Below are 17,736 nucleotides of genomic sequence, written 5' to 3'. Positions count from 1 at the left end.
AGAGGAGCTGAAGAGATGGAAGAAGGAAAAAATTGATGGAATGGTTGGAAGAGAGTAATTACAGAGAAAAAGTGTCCTCTTGTTGCAGAGGTATCATTGGGAGGGAAAACAGCGAGAAGTTGGAGCTTAGCCAGTTGGAGTGATGAGTTGACTACAGATTATTTAGTACGCTAAAACTCTTATAAGTTTGCCATATCCCATAAAAAAGCATAAATAGTACAATTGAAATTAAGATGGAATTAAGAAGTAACACCAGCGTAATAAGGTACACACAACTCGTCCGTCTGTCGTCGTATTACTACTAATAAGTCGTACGTGATCGGGCTTCCGTTTTTATCACCATTGGTCCGCTATTCCAATTTATTACCATAATAGTGGATAGACCAGGAGCTTATGCTTGGCCTCCTTCGTTTTCCCAATCATTGAATAACACTTTCCCAACCATTGAATAGCGCCCCATGAACGATGGAAATCATTACCGACCTGCAATCTCCCCAAATCCCTCCGCAGATACTCAACCGTCGGATTGGGCATACATTGCCGAAGGAGGCGCCCATATTGTTTTCTCATATCAGGGTCGATCTAAAACGTATGCTACAAGAGCACTGCGTGTCCGAAAACCTTCGGCAACCACAGAGCCGTTAGCTCAAGCAGAAGAAAATGACTTGTTTGGCCAATGGCGACGGAACATACTGCCTAAATTGCTTCCCCGGCAATTGTTGACTACGTCTAGGGAAGTGATCTTGGAGGATAGGTGGTACAAGGAGTTGCTTGCTATGGTTGATGTTGTTAGGCCAGACCAAAGGAAATCGGGCATAGACTTCGCAGCGAAAGGGGATCGGAGAGGGGTGCTCTTGGAGGATTTGACGTCTAGTGAAGATGACGGAGCTATTGCAGTAGCCATCGAGATTAAAGTGCGTTATCCGTCTCCTGGCGACTTCCTCATGCTGATATTCTCCCTGGGAAGCCGAAATGGGGGTTTCTGCCATGTACTGAGCATTTACATCCGCCAGAGTCAGTTTCTATCAAATCTCATGTTTCTCGGTTTCGCCTACACCAACATTTTCGAGGTTGCTCAGATGACCCTCCTTATGACCCTCTCGATTTATTTTCAGGGGACAAAATGAGGATGCGCACCGCGCTCGATGGTCTCTGGACAATGTGGGAAATTTCACGTGGGAAAGTCAATAATTGGAAGGTGTTCGTCGGCGGCAAAGAAATCAGCCCTGATGATGTAGGTCCTCACACTAGGTCTGGTCATTGATCTGACTCATTATCTAGTTACAAAACGGTTTACTGCCTATAGGAGGAGACGATTTTGTCACTAAAATAACCCAGCTAACACTTGACACTCTGCAAACATCATTTGCTCTCCCGCTACTCAAAAATCTTCAGCAAAATTTGGATCCGATTGACATCTCCTCCCTTGCTGCCCTGTTCCAGGCGGAATATCCCAACTCTCCTCCATTCGACCCCGATCTGATCCCTGACGTCTCTGCTGTAGAGCTAAACGGCTTCGTGGACATCTACATCTCCGATCCTCAGGCTGGTCAAAGAATGGATAGCTGGAGCTTGCGTGAGAGAATCATCGCTTATGCCCTCTCAGCCATTTTCAAAGATTGTTCGTTATTTATCAGGGGTTTCTTAAAGCATGCCGAGGACGGGGTTTGGCGGTTGGTATCAGGAAGCGACTCGGTAAAAGTCATTGATCTTGATCTGAAGCCCATCAAGAACATCCAAAAATGGGCGGAAACGGATGAAAAGGTGTGGAAGTACTGGCTAGAAACCAAAGGGGCCAGGTGAAGGATATGTAAACATCAGGATTATGTCTAGCGCATGATTCATACCACCAATACTCAAGGGTACGTATCGTGTAGGGTACTACTACCAGCAGAAAAACAAGGAAAGAGAATAATGCAGTACTTGTAAGTAGTATGCTGCGATTGTACAAGTACAAGTAGTATTGACTGCTAAATGATTTTTACAGTTATATTATGACCTATGTACAAGCGCTGCTGTCGTTGGTACTAGTTGCGCATCATAGGCGGTCTCTACAAGTACTGTGCAAGTATAGCGCGACCCCACGAAGGATAGTCAGCACCACGACGTATCACTAGCACTACTAGATTTAACCACCCGAGCCTTTTGGTGGAGGCCCTCCGTCACATTACATATAACAGGATAACTTGTACTGGCAGCGCAGGAGAGTAGAAACGGGAGGAAGAGCAAGGAGATCGCGGAAGAAAAGGAATAGATAAGTTAAAGATATGAGGGGCGATGGAAGCAGTGACAAATAAATGGGGGGGGAACAAAGGGGGCTGCAGGAAAAGGATGGGGGCAGGGGTATGTAATGATAGTCGCCGATGTGGGAGCAAAGGAGGAGGAGGCAGTAGCAACATCAGGAACTAATAAATACGGACGATCGAGCTATAATAATGACAAACAAGCAACAATGTTCGTTTGTGTAGTCAACGAAGATGGCGAGTCTTCCTGCGTGCCTTGTGCTGCAGCTGGCGGCTGTAAGATCACTGCTGCTGTTGCTGCTGATTGCTGATAACTACGTACGTACGGCACTGCTGCGGCAGGCAAGTAACTATATTAATTACAAGAAATTAATATTCTTTGTACAACTGATTTATGAAGTATTTATTAATCATGCACGCGCCTGAACGCGTTTTCCCTGAAGAAGGCATGTTCTTCACCCCTGAACGCGTCCGTCCATCCGTTTTTAACCTTTCTATCACTCTTCCCGTTCTTTCCATCTGCTCCCCATCCTCCCATAGATATTCATATCCTGCTTCCATCATTTGGCCGCTGATCCACTCATCCTACAGTGGTATTCACTGTCCCGTCCGTCCTGTCGCTTGTTGGGATCTCTTCGACCCCTCGCTCCTTGGTCTAGTCTTTTCTGAAGTACCTCCCAAGTTCCCCGCTCGGTTTTGATCCCCGATCCGATAACATACATTATGGTAAGTATCTATTTCTAAAGCTTTGTCATGGTCTGACATCTTTCTAGAACAAAATTGTGTCATTTTCTGACGAGGCCTGTGCTGGAGAGGCTAGCCTTGTGTCAACTCCCGCTTCGTCTTCAGTACCCACCGATTCAAGCTCAACCAGACAAGCTATGCCATTGGGTGCCGCTAGAACCCTTTGTGAGTTACAACACTATGATAAGGCTTTGAACAAACTCATCGAGTCTTTACCCCAGCCCTCAATAGACGCGCCGTCATCTTTTCACCTCGTAACGACACCAAGTACTTTCATTCCGATGATTCCATTTTGCCATCTGCTTCTGCTGGTCAACCTCTTGACTTGAAATTACACCCTACTTCGGATCCTGTCACACCACACAACAGCTCCCGTAGAAGTCGGACCGTGAGGGGGACGCCCTCCCTTGTAAAAAGCATACTAAAATCGCGTGCCCAACAAATTCGAATCGCCGCCTCGGTTGAGGAAGGTACTCTGAGCAATCGCGAACCTGCGCGTTTGCTCATCAGTGGCAAAAGGCCAGCACTCGCTGCAAGGGACTCATTCGAGCTTGTCGCGATGGTTGGAGGAGAAGACCCTCGCGTTGTCAAAGATACAGTGCGGATGTCAAGCGGCGCCCCCAGTTCCGACGAGAGTGCACCGTCATCTACTGCTGGGGGATCAGACGGGATCGAGATAGCAGAAGGATCAGAAGACGAAGAGGAGGAGGCGGAGATAGAGCAAGATGGTACTCTGGCGACGGGTTCACTTATCGATATCATCCTCAACGGTGCTGAAGATCTTTTGACTCTTGAAGAAGCGTATAACATCCTTACTCTTCGGCTTCGCCATCGGATGCCTACAGATAGTGAAGGAACTATAACTCCAGAAATAGAGGAGGACATACGCAGTGCTGCAGGTCCTATTCATGATGAGGCTCCTGCCATGGTACGAGCTATCCAACGAGATATCTGTCGACTCTTAGGCAAACCACCCACGTCGGAACCAGCGATGGAACGCCTCGAGTCGTCACCATTTCGAGAGATTACGCCTTTGGTAATAGATCGTAAAGATCGCTTTACCCCATCCCCCAGTCCACCGCCTGCCGGCGACGGGGTTTCACCATCCAAAGCCGAAAGACAAGGTTATACCGCGGCTGAGATTCGATACCGCCGTGAAGCATCCGGAGTCGGTGCTGCTGTGCTTCGATTCCTTGCTTTTATCTTTCACAATCCTCAACTTTATTGTTGTTTTTCCGAGGCCGATTTACAACTCCTGCTCGACCAAGTCCTGGGAATCACTCGAGTTCCTCGCCTCCCCACTCCTAATCCCAAGAGGACATATTTCCTTTGCGTCATTTTGCTTACACAGCTAAAGCTCCCCTTATCTTGTGTCTCGCCACTCAAGGACAAGATTGTCAGAGCTGCGGTCAAAGCCGTGATGGAGGACTTTAGGTTACGAAACAGTGGTACTGCATCAGATAAACCTGGACCCAATGGTTTCAAAAAAGAAGGGCTCAGTGCGGTCGCTAATCTTCTCAACACTTATCCGACCCTCTTTTTTCCATACTATGCTGAACTACTCCCTCCATGTCTTTCGGCATACAACAACAGCAGCGTGCAAATACGTTTCCGTGCCGGTGCCGCCGTGGCTGCGTTCGCTAAAGCGAAGATGATCTTCATGGCTCACGTGCAATCCGGTCCTCAAGAAACATGGCAGGCGGTGAAAACTGTCATTCAAAAATCAGAGTTTTTTGTTGTCTCTCACTTGAAGGGTGCCTACATTTTGCCTACGACCTCCTCCCCAGTCTACCGCAAAGATGGAGGAAAGCAAACAGCGTGGGCGGTCCTAGAGTCAAGGTTCAAGGCGACGGTGGGAGAGAATAAAGAGGTCCATGTAGCCTGCGCCAGTTGGGCGGCAATTGTGACGCTTATAGGCTCGGCTTACATGCTATCAGGCCTAAGCTTTAAGAGGATTGATTACATTATGGAAGTGAGTCGATTGTGTTTAAGTTGAAGAACATTGACTAAGACATGTTACAGGGATCTCTGAAAGCCACCACTAATGCTATAAGGCCTATCCTTGCTCGAGCAGCCTGGAATCACGCCATCCACGCATACTTGTCTTATGGCTCTACCACCTGCTATCTTGAAGATGGCCGAATCATCAAATCGTATAAACCCTTTATGGCTAGCCGAGAGCAAGAAAAATCATTTGAAAATGCGGTCGAGATGCCCATTTGGCTTGCATTAAAAGAGGCGCTTGCTGAGAGCAATTTTACCACCGGCCGTAATGGTCCTGTAGGAAGACGACCAGCGCATTACGTCTGGAAGCGCAATGAAAAGTCCAAAAAGCTGCAGTGGCTCACCACGACTGCTATGACCACCACCGCCGTCATGTACGCTTACATTGGAGTGGCTTTCCACAGTCAAGATCTCCCTGGGGGAGACATGACAGCATTGTCAGGCCTACCATCATCTGACATCTCCGATGAACCCATCACCCTGACGCTTGATCAAAAGCGGCGTTCCCGACTGGATCAGACTTGGGACAAGATCGTCTACCCTATCCTTCATTCCTTTTTCAGTATTCGAGGTATTGACGCTCTCCTCACCTACTCCTGGGACATTCTGGACGCTCTTACAACGTCATCCGAAAAACAAACCTTGTGGGACTTTGATAAGCTAGTTACCACCGGCTATCACTCCATTGACGTTTTTGATGTTGAAAAGGAGAGTGAGCTGCCTTCGCTTCTGGACCATTTCCAGGCTGTGAGTTTAACGCCGGCGGATATCCCATCGTTTGGCAAGTCTTGGGTTGCATTCAGGTTGGGCAAGTGGGGACATCTGTTCATGGAGGCACTCAGTAGTGTTCACGGGTTGAACCACCCTGACAGTACTCAGTGGGTGAAGGACAATTCTGGTGCTCCCCTTATCCCTGTTTCCCTCTCAAAAGTATGGTGCAACCTTTTACATGCTTTAGCATCGTTCAGCAATTCGGTTGGCGAGGAACATTCGGTCTATTTACTTGGTATCATGACTGTTACGGAAGTTCTGATCCAAGTGTGGAGACGACATCCCAAGGAGATTATTCCCATCAGTCAGATCGGTGACGACGGAAAATGCTTCTTCGACGAGGAGCGTGTGAGAATCGGCTTGACATCTCATTTATTCAACTTAAGTACGGAGATACTTGGGGAAGACGCGCTTGGTAACATTAAGTTCCCCAAAGAGAAGAATGCGAGTCTGGCAAGTTACGCGGCTTGTGCTTTTGGCATAGAGGAGGCCAGTAGTACTTGTGCTGGTTTCCTTCTGGGTCAGGTGGTCAGGACCAACTTTGTTGTGCCAAATGACCAAGAGATCAGATCGCTATTTATGAAGTTCGTCAAGGAAGTATTGCATGTCGGATTACAAGGAGACTCTTGGAAAAGATTTCTGGGAAGCATTACGATTGCGGTGCCTTTCCTATTCGAGCTCAACGAAGAGTTGAACATGGATATTTGGAGAATGATTGGTAAGTCCAGCAGTTAAGTATTAGTTATTTGATATTCACCTCGTTCCAAAGCGAGTGAGTGGAGCGAGCGGATCGTGTACGACAAGCAGCCCTCTCCGAACAATTATACTGGCAATATCCTCATCTCACTCCTATCAGACCCCTTCCGAGGGCGTCAGCTGAATTCATACTGGCATCAACAAGCCACCCTGGATGACTTGTCTCAATGGCGAAAACTGTTAGAAACGACAGCACAGAGGTTTAAAGCGAAAAGAGCTGTTATACATTCTGGGCTATTGGAGACTTTAGCGGCCCATCTAACGGATTTCCTTGAGCCAAAAGATAAAACCTTGTGAGTAGACATTGCACTGCGGCAGTTCAAGCTTAACCTCCTTTTTTTTTAGATGTTCACCGACTACACTTTATTGTCTGGGGGCTGCTACGTCTCTTATTTCTTTCCAGCCCGAAATCCATCGCAACCAATATTCTCCTTGGCAGGCTGACGCAAACCACGTCCCGGTTGACTTTCTCACCTTGTTAAACAGCTCATTAACACATGCTTATTCTGCTGCCCAGTTCCCAAATGCCAAGATCCATCATGGCCTCAAAATTTTACTTGAGAGTATAAACGTCGTTTTGGGAAAAGTTCCTGTAGGGTACAGAGAAGATGTGCTGTGTCCCCTGATGGAGGGACTAAGAGTGTGGATGAAGGACGATTCAGGGGTGGTATCACAAGATATGGCGCAATTAGTAAGCATTTCATGGATAGTAAGCGCATTTTGGTTGACTTTTCGCGCAGCTCGATGACCTCAACGCCACAATACTCTCCCTCCAGACAAACTCAGCCTCTAGCAGCTGTGATCTCACAATCAGTCCACAACGTATCCAGCTGATTCTCGACCTGTATTCGTCTCGTGCGATTCGCTCTGCGCTCGTGGGGCAGAATTTGATGACCCTCATCAGTTGTATTCTTGAACGCTCCTACAATTATCCAACACCGGAGGTAATAGGAGCTGTTGAGAAGTTATTTGGATTTCTGATGCTCTTCTTCAATGAGATGAGCCCGGAGAATGCGAAACAATTGTTTAATACTGTTCCGTTGGGACTCGTGACATGGCTGAAGGATACGAATAAATTGGTAGAACAAAGTCCTCTGGAGGAAAAGGTATGTTATCTTTCAATGCTTCCGATATTTACCTCGTTATAAGCGGCTGATTTCATATGCGTAGCTCAATGATCTTTATCGCCTGATCCTCACCCTTTTTGCCGAAATTATTCCCTCTCACATTCCAGCTGACAGCACAACAGTGAACGCACTCAGTCCTATTTATTCCTCTCGCGCATCATATATGCCATTGGCGTTTCTGGAGTTCTGGTCGATTACCTTTCAAGGCATCCATAATCTAGCTTTCGATGACGACACCAAGGCTTTCCTACGTGATATGATGGAAGTGCAGGAAGGAAAGTTTGAGGTTCCGGGATTGAGTTTGGAGACCCAAATGGCTCACGAAAGCTTCTCTTCACCACAACCTCGCCATCTAAGCCAGTCACAACTCAATCAAACTCCTTTGCAAGTTTCGGGGATGGACATGGAATCAGGTCAATCTTACGATGCGGATGAGTCCCAGATTGATTCGTATGCCAAAACTGAGGTTGTGTCTGTTGACGATGGGAAGGCTCAAACGAATTCCGGCCTTGTGAGAGAGCAAGGCATACGACAGCCTGCTGATGGTCCGATAACTGGTTCCGTTGTAACAAGGGAAGACGTGTTTGGTCCGGCGCCCGCAACTGTCAAACGAGTCAAGAGAAGAGTCAAGGCGAAAAACATCGAGGGCAAGGGAAAGACAAAGAAGACAGCGGCAAAAGGAGTCAGACAAAAATCTGGGTCTGCAAAGACGTTCAAGCCATCGGTTCCTGTTCAAACTGAACTTGAATCTCAAACCGGATGCGAGGTAGAGTCGCCTCTGGGTGAAGCCTCGGAAGATGAGTGTATTGTGGTACAGCCTGAATATGAGTACTACATTCGTAAAGGTCTTACACCTCCACCCGATCATCCCGCCTCGGTGTCGTCGCCAACTCAAGGATCCCAGACCGAAGTTGAGACCAAGGATGTTGCCGAAAATGCCGAGCCAAAGACTGGTTCCCCCTCCAGTGAACAACATCAGACTTCAATCAGTCAACGGGCCTCTCTTCTATCGTCTGCTGGTAGATGGCTTGCAAAAGTCCCTTCCCTGTCGTTTTTCAGTCCTTCTAATACATCAAAAAGCCACGTTCCAATGGAAATGCCAGCTGATAATTCGTTGTCGGAACCTGCGTCTGTTGGGAAGAAGCAAGCTGGAAGGAAACCGCGGAAGAGGAAGGCTTCTGGACAGCATCAAAATCCACCCAAAAGAGCCAGATCGAATGTCTCCGTTTCCTCACTTCACTCAGAAGGCAGTCAACGACAAATCCCTGTAGTGGAGATTAATTCTCGATCCAGGTCTTCTTCTTCACCGCAAGCAATGAAGGATGATGTAAGAAAAGTTGCGGTGGAGGTGCCATCAGGTGACAAGGGTAAAAACAATGTCCCGGTACCGACTGAAGGACCGGAAGATGAGGACGAACTCTTACTTAGCCCAGAATCTGCGAAGAAGCAAAGACAAGAAGAAGAAGCCCACCTAAGGCTGGCCATGGGCTCATTAGGGAGTCAGTCGTGGAATGAAAGCATCAGTGGCAGATTTGATGGTGAGTTTCCTGATGATGTATTACGGTTGGCTCATCTCGTTATATGTAGATGCCCCAACCGATCGATCCCCTGATCAGGTTACTCCTTTGCGCCCCAGACGTGCTTCTATCCTAAAAGTGCCTTCCGGTCCCTCTCCTACTAGGCGTACGGCTCAGCAAGTCCACATACTCTCCATGATGGAGGAAGTTGTTCGAACCAAGGAAGCCATCGACACACTCGATTTTGAAGGAACGAAAATGCTGCTGAAGCAATTGAAAGAGATACACGAAGTTGCGGAGGAAAGAATGTTGGCGAGAATGGATGAAATGCGGGGCAAGTAAGCCCCGCTGGCAAGGAGGAAAAATCAATTTGTAAATTTGTTGTGTTCGCGTTGTTAGTATATATATATATCAGTATATAATTTAGATGTCCGAGGCACGTTCTTAATGAATCATCATGATGCATGTTAGATATCTAGCCTCTTCTTTCTATCATATATAACATTTCACTGTTATCCCGACCCTTTCCATTATAATTATGCTCGACTAATTGGTTGGCACTGCGGACTGAACAGACTTTATTGCCTGTCGCCTTTTTTGCCTCGCTTTGAGAATGTCTTCGATTATCCCGGCATGGTTTTCGAATATACCTTTGTACATTTGCTTCTGCAAGGGGGCGAGTGAGATGGGGACGATAATTTCGACCTGCCGAGGGGATTCAACATCTGGTCAAATGACAAAAAAGTAATTGTGTGATATGGATGGAACTTACCTTTGGCGGTAGATTGAGCACATCGGCCTTGATCCTTCGAAGGATGTATGGTTTAATCATCTGGTGCAGCTTTTGCACTTTGACCTCATTCAAGTCTGAGTATTCCTGCTCCATAGATTCCAAGTCTTTGAAATTATCTTGATCCAAGAAATTGAGCAGGTTGAATAGTTCACGGATATTGTTGTTCAGCGGCGTGCCCGTGAGAAGTATTCGGTGCACAGAGTTGAGAGTTTTGAGGTTGTTGAATATTTTACTATTATCAGATTTGACTGATAAACATTTAGCGTGGTGAGGCAAAAATGCAGAAAAGAACGGTTATTATCTTACGTCGCTGCCCCTCGTCCACGCATAGCACCTCCCATCGAGGGATGGCAGAGAAAACACGAAATTCTGAAGAAGTTATCATATCATATGTTGTCAAGACGATGTGGCTGATCCGGGTGCTTGCCAGTCAGCAGCTTTTTCTTTCTTTTTTTTGGAAGAGTGTGATCGACAGACTCACGCTTTGAGGCCCACTGGTTTACCTTGCGTCCCTTTATGAAATAATTCATACTTTGAAATAATCTCGCGTGCTAATGATGGCCATCAGCAAGGATTAAACTCTCTAGTTTTCATTGAAAGGAGGGAAACACTTACAAGCCGCTTCACCATAGAAGGGAACCTAGGCGCGATTTATCAGCCATAGAACAGGTGGAGTGTCACAGAACGCAAAGAAAAAAAAAAAAAAAAAAACTCACAACTCGTAAGTGCGGACTCCACTTTTCAAACTCTCTGACCCAATTGGTGATTGTTCTAGCGATAGCAACCATATTTGTCAGTATATGACGCTACCCGCCTCAGATTCCACGTTTTTGTCTTGCCACACGTACGAATTCGGCACGACTACTAGACAGGGATAGATCTCATGTTCGGCAGAGCCCAGATAACCCAAGACAGAGGCGATCTGCACACTGCAAGTATAAACAAGAAAGCAAACAACCCATCAGCACGGGCGCCACCATCTTGTGCAAACACCACCTACGTCTTGCCCAAACCCATATCATCCGCCAGAATACAGCTCTCTCTTTTGAAATATTTGTACAACAACCACTGGAACCCTTCCATCTGGAAGGGCATCAAATTGCCCCCGGCGATGCAATCCGGCTGTTCTTGCGGGGGCACAAAGCCCCTTGCGGGATCATTATCCCTGGCGCGAATTTGGGCTGGGGTCAGGACGGGGATGGTGATGTGCCGGGCTGCAAGGTATTTGGAAAGACCGTGCTTATAAGCAGTGTAAAGCGGTGATGACGAAGGTGGAGGTGTATCCCAGCATGCTTTTTCGGTCCGCGGGTGAGCTTTGCAAGTTCGTTCGCCAAAAGTTACACCGGGTTGTCTTACCTTGATCATACTGCAAATCTTGCCATTTGAACAGGCCCCATCCTACCAATCCTGCGACTTCCTCTACATCTGTCTCGAGCAGCCTTCTTCCCGTAAGTATTTCCCATTCCTCAATTTCGATGAGCTCGTCGTCAGGTAATGGAAGGCCGTCCGGGATGTTGAGATCTGCCTGAAGCTGTTCAAAAGGCGTCTTGACAGCTACTGCTTGTGCATTGGGACTGGAATCGGGTGGAAATGGGGCGGCACCGTCATATGGAGAAGGAGACAGAGAGACGATACGTCGCTGATTCCGCCTGTCATTTCCTGATTGAGACTTTTTGCTCTTCCCCTTGATTTGGGCAGCGGTAGGTCGAATCAGCAAGACATCCAAGACTCTGTCAATTGTCTTATTCACCCAGCTGTCAGCTTTTTTATAACAGCCTTGTTCGATCATGGCAAACCGCTTACACTCCATAAAATGGGCAAACCACTCTCCGCATCCTCTTCCGCATCTACTATCAGCCCCACCCCTTTTTCATGATGTACATCTTTTCCGTGAGCACGGTTATCAATGTCCGCGATACTAGGCCTGACCACTTCATCACCTCTGGCTTCTAATGTCTCATCTGTTACCAAGTCCAGTAGGGGCCCTTTTTCCAGGAATCGTCGGAGTTTCATAGGGGCGATGCCGGAGAGCCAGGCGTGGGGAACCCATTCGACATGGCGGAACGATCGAGAGGAGTATTTGATGAGATATTCTCTGGGGAGGACGGTCTTGTATAGTGGAGTTTTGGGTGGAGGAGGGGGCAAAGAGTGGAAAGGAGATGTGGCAGGGAGAGGACGCCATGCGATCACCTACGTCGGGTTGCATCATAAGAAGAGGGTCTCGCAAGGTGTGACCTGCGAAGCGAAAGAATGACGCACGATATCAATACCCCATGGTGATGCACGACATTGATGGCACGTCCAGGCATCACCGTCGTCCGTTTGAGTCTGATAGTGGTGTGCTATCTCTGCCAGGTCTGGGTTTTCGCCAAGCGGTTCAGGAACTTTTACTGTACGTCAAATAGACATTAGACATTAGTGGCCAGTCGTGCGGGGAACAATCCGAGCTACTTGCAGTGTTCATAATGAGCTGCTTGTCTGCATCGCAAACACCTGAAAAGAGGTCGAGTGCTTTTGGGCTGTGGTGAACCGATTTCCTTGTCAGAGACTGCCTCCGCCAAGGGTGGAAGCTGGGGGGCCTTTGATGAATCCATGTCCGTCATGCTGTCCTCTTTGCCAACGTCCACTACCCCGGCGTCATCGTCTTTTCTCCGGCCCACTGTGACTGGATCCACGTTTAGAAGTTCGTCTTTGCAGCAAACAAAACAGGGTACTCCTTCGCCGCATTTCGCGCACAGAAAGTCCGCCTCTTGTTGAATAGGCACAGTCTTCCGGAGAGGAACGTCTGATGCCTGCGTGGTAGGGTCAATGTTTCCAAGCGCAGCCAGGTCTTGCGAGCGGAGTGACTCGAGGACTGCCTTCTTCTGGCTGGCCGACAGACAGCCATAGTGGGAGGCGACGACACACCGTCTGCACTATGGGATTGTGCTTAGTATCTGCGCTCTCTGGAAAAGCTGGGCGGGCTCACGGTGACCCAGCCCTGAAGGATATGGACGAGCTCGCTGTCACTCAGCAGATCGTCGTCTTCCGGGGACGGCCTCTTCGTTCTGGGGCGTTTCTTGGGACGGCTGTGCAGGGATTCGAGGATGAGGGCTGCGGGCGGCCGGCGGCATTTTTCGCAGAACTGGGAGTGGTGAGTGGTGAATCGCGGGTGGAGGCGGGTGGGGGCGGCTCACTGTGCGGTGCTGCGTGTGGGCGGGCGCAGCGGAGGGGGGACGGGCGTAGAGGGCGCGGACGGCGGGGGGGAGGGGCGCGAGCTCGATCACTGGGCGGAGGCGTCTCGCGGGCATCGGCGGTGGTCGAGTAGCGGAATGATGGCAGTTGTTAGCGTGAAATCCACGCGACGCGACTGCAGCGATTAAATAATAGCCCGGGATTATTGGACATGGAGAAGCAGGGCGCAAGAGACTTTGCTGCCAACGTCTAGTCTGTATCTAGTCTGCACCTTATCCGCCATGTTCCGCCCCTCCCTCGCCCGCACCGCTGCGCCCCTCGCCCGCGCCCACGCCCGCTCCTTCGTGTCCCGCGCCACGTTTGTCGGCCGCCTCGGCACCGCCCCCGAGAAGAGCACCACCTCCGCCGGCCAGCCGTACTACAAGTACCCCCTCGCAGTCTCAAAGCCCCCCAAGCGCGACGCCGAAGGCAGTAAGTCCCGTCCCCCTCCCCCCGCGCCCGTGCTCACCACCCGCAGAGGTCATCCTCGACGAAGGCGGCTGTCAGTCATCATCTCCTTCCGCTCCGTCTGCTGACCCGTAGCTCCCGCACAGACCCCGTCCGTGCTGACCCTTCCTGGTTCACCATCTTCAACTTCAACGAGCGTGCCGAGGCAAGGATAGAGTCGCTCGTCCCCGGCTCGTTGCTCTATGTCGAAGGTACGCCGAGCGTCTCGCTGCAGCTTCCCTGACCCTGCTCGTAGCCAACATCGACACCATCACCAGCCCCTCTGCCGCCGAGGGCTCCCCAGGCACCAAGCAGTATGTCTTCAGGGAGGTCAGCCACAAGGTCCTTTCCAAGCCCAGGCAAGAGTAGTCGTGATGCGGAAGGATTATGATTCTATAAATGGATACAAACGTCTCCTCTCCGTTTTTAGTAGAATGCCAAATCCGTCCCGTGAATACGATGATTATCTCATTACAAAACATCCAACCATTCTATACCCATAAAGACCCTGCCTATGCTCATTCCCGCTCCTCGACGGCCTGAGGATGGTCTTCAAACCTTTTCCATATCTCCCTGTTCATCGCCTCTACGTACTTCTTGCTCGCGCTGATCAATAAACTCTCCATACTCTCATATGTCGTCCCTATCTTGTTTGTGACGTGCCGTTCCCCATCCGCCGTCTCAATCTATCCACCATTTCAGTCTCTGCCAGCGCGCGGATAAAAAAACAAAGACTCTTGGAAATCGACTCACAGTCCATCCTGCCCTGTCCAACCTAATAACCACATGCCCCTCTCCATCCAGCAGTCCGACCCGGCACATTCCTACTATTCTTTCGCTGATTTTCCGTGATCGATTACTCTCCTCTTGGACACTCTTCAACTCTTCCGCCGTTCTCGGGAATGTCTGCTCCAGAAGCGGTTCAGAATCAGGAGCGGGGAGGATCCCGAAAGAAGACGAAGAGAGGGCGGCGATGATTTCGGAAAGTGGGTTGAGGAGAATAGGGTCGGAAGTCAATGATGCCATCTTTATACCGTGTTATAGTGATGGCAAGGTTAGTAATGATAATGACTCTTGTAAGAATATGCCATATCCAGTGGAATACCTGAAGAAGAAATAAATCATATAGTGCCGACGAGTGCAACAGCCAGTACTAATATAGAAGAATCTCTACGTTAGTAATTAATCCTTATATTCGTCCTTTGCTCGCTTGTCCCGCTTCATTCGCTCTCAACTTTGCGTCAACTGCGTTTATTCGAGTCTTTCACTTTCTCTTCTTAGCTTCTCTAATACAAGACCATTCGTGTATCCATGTCTGGCAAGAAACCCGAATTTCCAGAACCCCCTTGCAAGCTCTTTGCCATCACGCAGTACCAATGTTCCCCTGAAAGCGGGCGGGTCACCTGCTGGCCCATCGAAAGGATCTTTCGCCAGCAAGTCTTTTTCCCTCTTTTTTTTCCCATTCTAATGCATTCATCGCATAGCGCCAAAAGGGGCGGAAAAATGCGAATCTCCCATACGTGAGCTAACTGCGTTTTTTTTAGATGCGGGGAAAACAAACCAGTTATCGAAGTGACGAACCGTATCCTCCGAGACCGATCTGGCAGCAACAAGAATGAAATAGTCGTCGACCCCCTCTTCATGTAAGATAATACCGAATTTCCTTTAACCGCTTTGTTGACCGCACCACACTACTGATCGTCCAACTCATATGCCCGCCAATACAGTAAAAATCCACCTAAAGCCAAGAGCTGGGGCGATTTGAGAGGATGAAGCCGCCTGCATCCATATCAGCTGCGCCACGGCAGGTTCCAGCAAGAGATGGGACAAGAATGAACCTTTGTAAGGGGGGCAGAAAGTGAGCGCCCGTTGGCCGCTGCTGCAGTACCCTCGCTCAGTGCTAGAAAGACTATTGCGCCCCGTTACATTTGCAAGAGGCTTGCGACTCAAACATTGGTCGATGGCTGGCCCCACACTACTACTATACATACTACAATCGTAGAGCGGTGTATGGGCAAATTCAATGTAACAGAAGATGAGGGTATCTGCATGCAGGGCAATAATATATGAATGTAATGTTACACTAGGCTTTGACAAAATTGAGAGATGAGTCTATCTATCTATTTATGGAATCAAGGTTCGAGTGGTGTGATATCTGACTCGAGAGACGTATCCATCACGCCCCCTTTTAAAATCCTTCTCCTTGCAGATCTGCGTTTTCAGTCGGGGTATCACGCGCCCAACTTGGCAGCCACCAGCTCATAGATCAAGAACATACAGGCAGCGTTCGGTACCACCCTGAACAAATGCGCCGTCAAACCGCCATACAATGCACCCACGCCCTCCTCCATCCAAACGAGCTTCAGCGTCTGCAGCAACCCCTTGTACTTGACGGTGCCATCAGGAAGGGCAGGTTGACGAAGACGTGTTCGGATGACTTCATGGGGATACGTGATAAGAGATGCGACCGCCTTGGCACCGCCCGAGGCGCCCACGATATGAGGGATGTAGGAGAGGAGAGGTTGGGATTCAAGACCTGTCGTGGTCGCGGCGTTTAATCGTTTGAATCGCTACGCGCAAGGCGGTACGAGGATGGTTAGCTTCCATACATGGGAGAGACACAGAAAGACAAAAAACACTCACTTCATACAAGACCCACTGGATCACTCCCTCAGAGACACCCAGATAACTGGCCGATAAACCTCTATACAGCCCTCTGATACCTTCCTTTTTTATAATATCCATCGTCATTGAGAAAGCGGGAGTCAAAGACGACCTGGCAACTGTCCTGGTCGACGCCGCCGATGCTGCTGCTGCAGTGATGGGCGTAGAGGCCTGGCTAGCAAGGGAGGCAGCAGAGGCGGCTATGGGTTTGGGCAAAATCGATCCTGATTTTGCCGAAACGACGCCCGTCTCCTTTTTTCTCGCCGAAAGCTGCAGTCTAGTTTTCACCACTGGCAGCCCCATCGTTTAGCTCATAGCGACTTTGGCAGATCTCATCCACAGCACTCACCCCAAATAGGATTTGTTCCAGTACTTGTCATGATACCAGCTACGACTGCCGCACCCAAGTGAATAACCGGACTATCCTCTGCTGTTTGTCCTGGTTTCTCAGTGGGCGCATTAGGAAATTGCTTGGCAAGGTAGACTTTGGATGTTGGATAAAAGTAAAAGTTGATTGCTCTAAGTTTTACAACAGCGTCAACTCTTTCGGTAGCACTCAAATTGCAGTCTTCAACCGAAACGTACCGAGCAGGGATAATACCGACCAAGCTAGGTCCTAAGCCCTTGTAAAGAGCTCTCCAACCTTCCTCCACAGCTATCCGCCTGGTTGACAAAACCGTCGTTAGAGTCTCTCCCTACCCAAGTTTTGATACACATGTGACACCCACTTGATTAGATATACGGTATCCACAAATTGCCACATGACACCCCTCACACCTCCACTACTACCACCCTTCTTGGCCACCTCCGCCGCATGTCGTACACCTTCGTCAGATGAATGCCTGAACATGTCTGACTGCAGACGGGTTTTGACCACGTCAAATGGAGAAGTGACAATGGCGCCAGTCATACCGCCCATACTGTATATCACACAACTGTTAGCAACAATCGTTCAAAGGGTGATAACGACACATTCACCTTCCGGCAGCACTATGTTGCCATCCTTGCAGCTTCTTCTCCGTCTTTGCGGATAAATTTAAGGGTGGCGCAGCGGGAGGGGATGGGGAAGAACTTGGGTTTGTGGAGGAGAGAAACGATTGGGAGAAAGATTGTGTCGACATGGCAGTGTATAGGCGATTTCGGGAGACAGTCCAGGAGGGAGTCTAATAAAAATGGCAAGAAATGCACTACCTACGGAAGATTTCAAGTCTCATAAAAACGAGACTTTGTCGAGTTGCGACTTCGTTGTCCGTGGTCGCTCCCGGAACTTTTCATCAAACTCTGGTGGAGGCGGCGGATCTTATTTAACTTGGTATTTACTGCTTATAAATTATTTCTTCGCATCTATTTCAGTCACCTTTCCCTGCGTCCGCCAGTCACCTACTAATAGGCTACCCAATTGCATTTGGCATAATTCTCCGTCCAAAACAGCACCGTAAAATAATGATGACATGCAT

The 17,736-nt window shown here is 49.0% G+C and overlaps 8 protein-coding genes across 8 annotated transcripts in view; 4 read left to right on the top strand and 4 right to left on the bottom strand.

Annotated features, from left to right (window-relative positions):
- Positions 1-314: 314 nt before the first annotated feature.
- Positions 315-2,621, top strand: CND04140 (conserved hypothetical protein). The gene is made up of 4 exons (XM_570137.2): positions 315-914; positions 968-1,234; positions 1,282-1,925; positions 1,988-2,621. The coding sequence occupies exons 1-3, from the start codon at positions 459-461 to the stop codon at positions 1,801-1,803; spliced, it is 1,245 nt and encodes a 414-aa protein (XP_570137.1). The 5' UTR covers positions 315-458; the 3' UTR covers positions 1,804-1,925; positions 1,988-2,621.
- Positions 2,622-2,741: 120 nt separating this feature from the next.
- CND04130 (hypothetical protein) lies at positions 2,742-9,611 on the top strand. The gene is made up of 9 exons (XM_024657051.1): positions 2,742-2,969; positions 3,017-3,152; positions 3,209-4,959; positions 5,010-6,480; positions 6,532-6,811; positions 6,864-7,209; positions 7,259-7,624; positions 7,689-9,183; positions 9,233-9,611. Exons 1-9 carry the CDS (start codon positions 2,967-2,969, stop codon positions 9,502-9,504), a joined length of 6,120 nt encoding a protein of 2,039 aa, XP_024512633.1. The 5' UTR covers positions 2,742-2,966; the 3' UTR covers positions 9,505-9,611.
- A 7-nt stretch (positions 9,612-9,618) lies between these two features.
- Positions 9,619-13,363, bottom strand: CND04120 (Pol II transcription elongation factor, putative). Its single transcript, XM_570584.2, has 14 exons — positions 13,132-13,363; positions 12,924-13,079; positions 12,411-12,870; positions 12,215-12,345; positions 11,759-12,145; positions 11,312-11,696; positions 10,956-11,268; positions 10,804-10,884; positions 10,672-10,726; positions 10,571-10,595; positions 10,437-10,506; positions 10,262-10,365; positions 9,935-10,203; positions 9,619-9,867 (listed from the first exon to the last, which is right to left on the bottom strand). Exons 1-14 carry the CDS (start codon positions 13,243-13,245, stop codon positions 9,709-9,711), a joined length of 2,709 nt encoding a protein of 902 aa, XP_570584.1. The 5' UTR covers positions 13,246-13,363; the 3' UTR covers positions 9,619-9,708.
- Positions 13,364-13,376: 13 nt separating this feature from the next.
- On the top strand, positions 13,377-14,061 carry CND04110 (hypothetical protein). The gene is made up of 4 exons (XM_024657050.1): positions 13,377-13,600; positions 13,647-13,670; positions 13,723-13,827; positions 13,872-14,061. Exons 1-4 carry the CDS (start codon positions 13,411-13,413, stop codon positions 13,982-13,984), a joined length of 432 nt encoding a protein of 143 aa, XP_024512635.1. The 5' UTR covers positions 13,377-13,410; the 3' UTR covers positions 13,985-14,061.
- Positions 14,062-14,063: 2 nt separating this feature from the next.
- CND04100 (expressed protein) lies at positions 14,064-14,712 on the bottom strand. Its single transcript, XM_570583.2, has 2 exons — positions 14,369-14,712; positions 14,064-14,301 (listed from the first exon to the last, which is right to left on the bottom strand). The coding sequence occupies exons 1-2, from the start codon at positions 14,639-14,641 to the stop codon at positions 14,134-14,136; spliced, it is 441 nt and encodes a 146-aa protein (XP_570583.1). The 5' UTR covers positions 14,642-14,712; the 3' UTR covers positions 14,064-14,133.
- A 110-nt stretch (positions 14,713-14,822) lies between these two features.
- CND04090 (hypothetical protein) lies at positions 14,823-15,709 on the top strand. The gene is made up of 3 exons (XM_570143.2): positions 14,823-15,048; positions 15,160-15,258; positions 15,343-15,709. Exons 1-3 carry the CDS (start codon positions 14,927-14,929, stop codon positions 15,386-15,388), a joined length of 267 nt encoding a protein of 88 aa, XP_570143.1. The 5' UTR covers positions 14,823-14,926; the 3' UTR covers positions 15,389-15,709.
- Positions 15,654-17,493, bottom strand: CND04080 (mitochondrial carrier protein rim2, putative). Its single transcript, XM_570145.1, has 6 exons — positions 17,258-17,493; positions 17,008-17,199; positions 16,865-16,942; positions 16,629-16,798; positions 16,259-16,569; positions 15,654-16,185 (listed from the first exon to the last, which is right to left on the bottom strand). The coding sequence occupies exons 1-6, from the start codon at positions 17,398-17,400 to the stop codon at positions 15,847-15,849; spliced, it is 1,233 nt and encodes a 410-aa protein (XP_570145.1). The 5' UTR covers positions 17,401-17,493; the 3' UTR covers positions 15,654-15,846.
- A 185-nt stretch (positions 17,494-17,678) lies between these two features.
- Positions 17,679-17,736, bottom strand: part of CND04070 (NADH-ubiquinone oxidoreductase 51 kDa subunit, putative) — a 1,905-nt gene continuing 1,847 nt past the window's right edge. The window contains exon 6 of the mRNA XM_570152.2: positions 17,679-17,736. This exon is cut by the window's right edge and continues 184 nt beyond it. The gene's annotated coding sequence lies outside the window, so the exon portion shown is untranslated.

Source organism: Cryptococcus neoformans, assembly GCF_000091045.1.
Source record: "Cryptococcus neoformans var. neoformans JEC21 chromosome 4 sequence".
NCBI lineage: Eukaryota > Fungi > Basidiomycota > Tremellomycetes > Tremellales > Cryptococcaceae > Cryptococcus > Cryptococcus deneoformans.
This window is presented reverse-complemented; position numbering and strand designations above follow the sequence as displayed.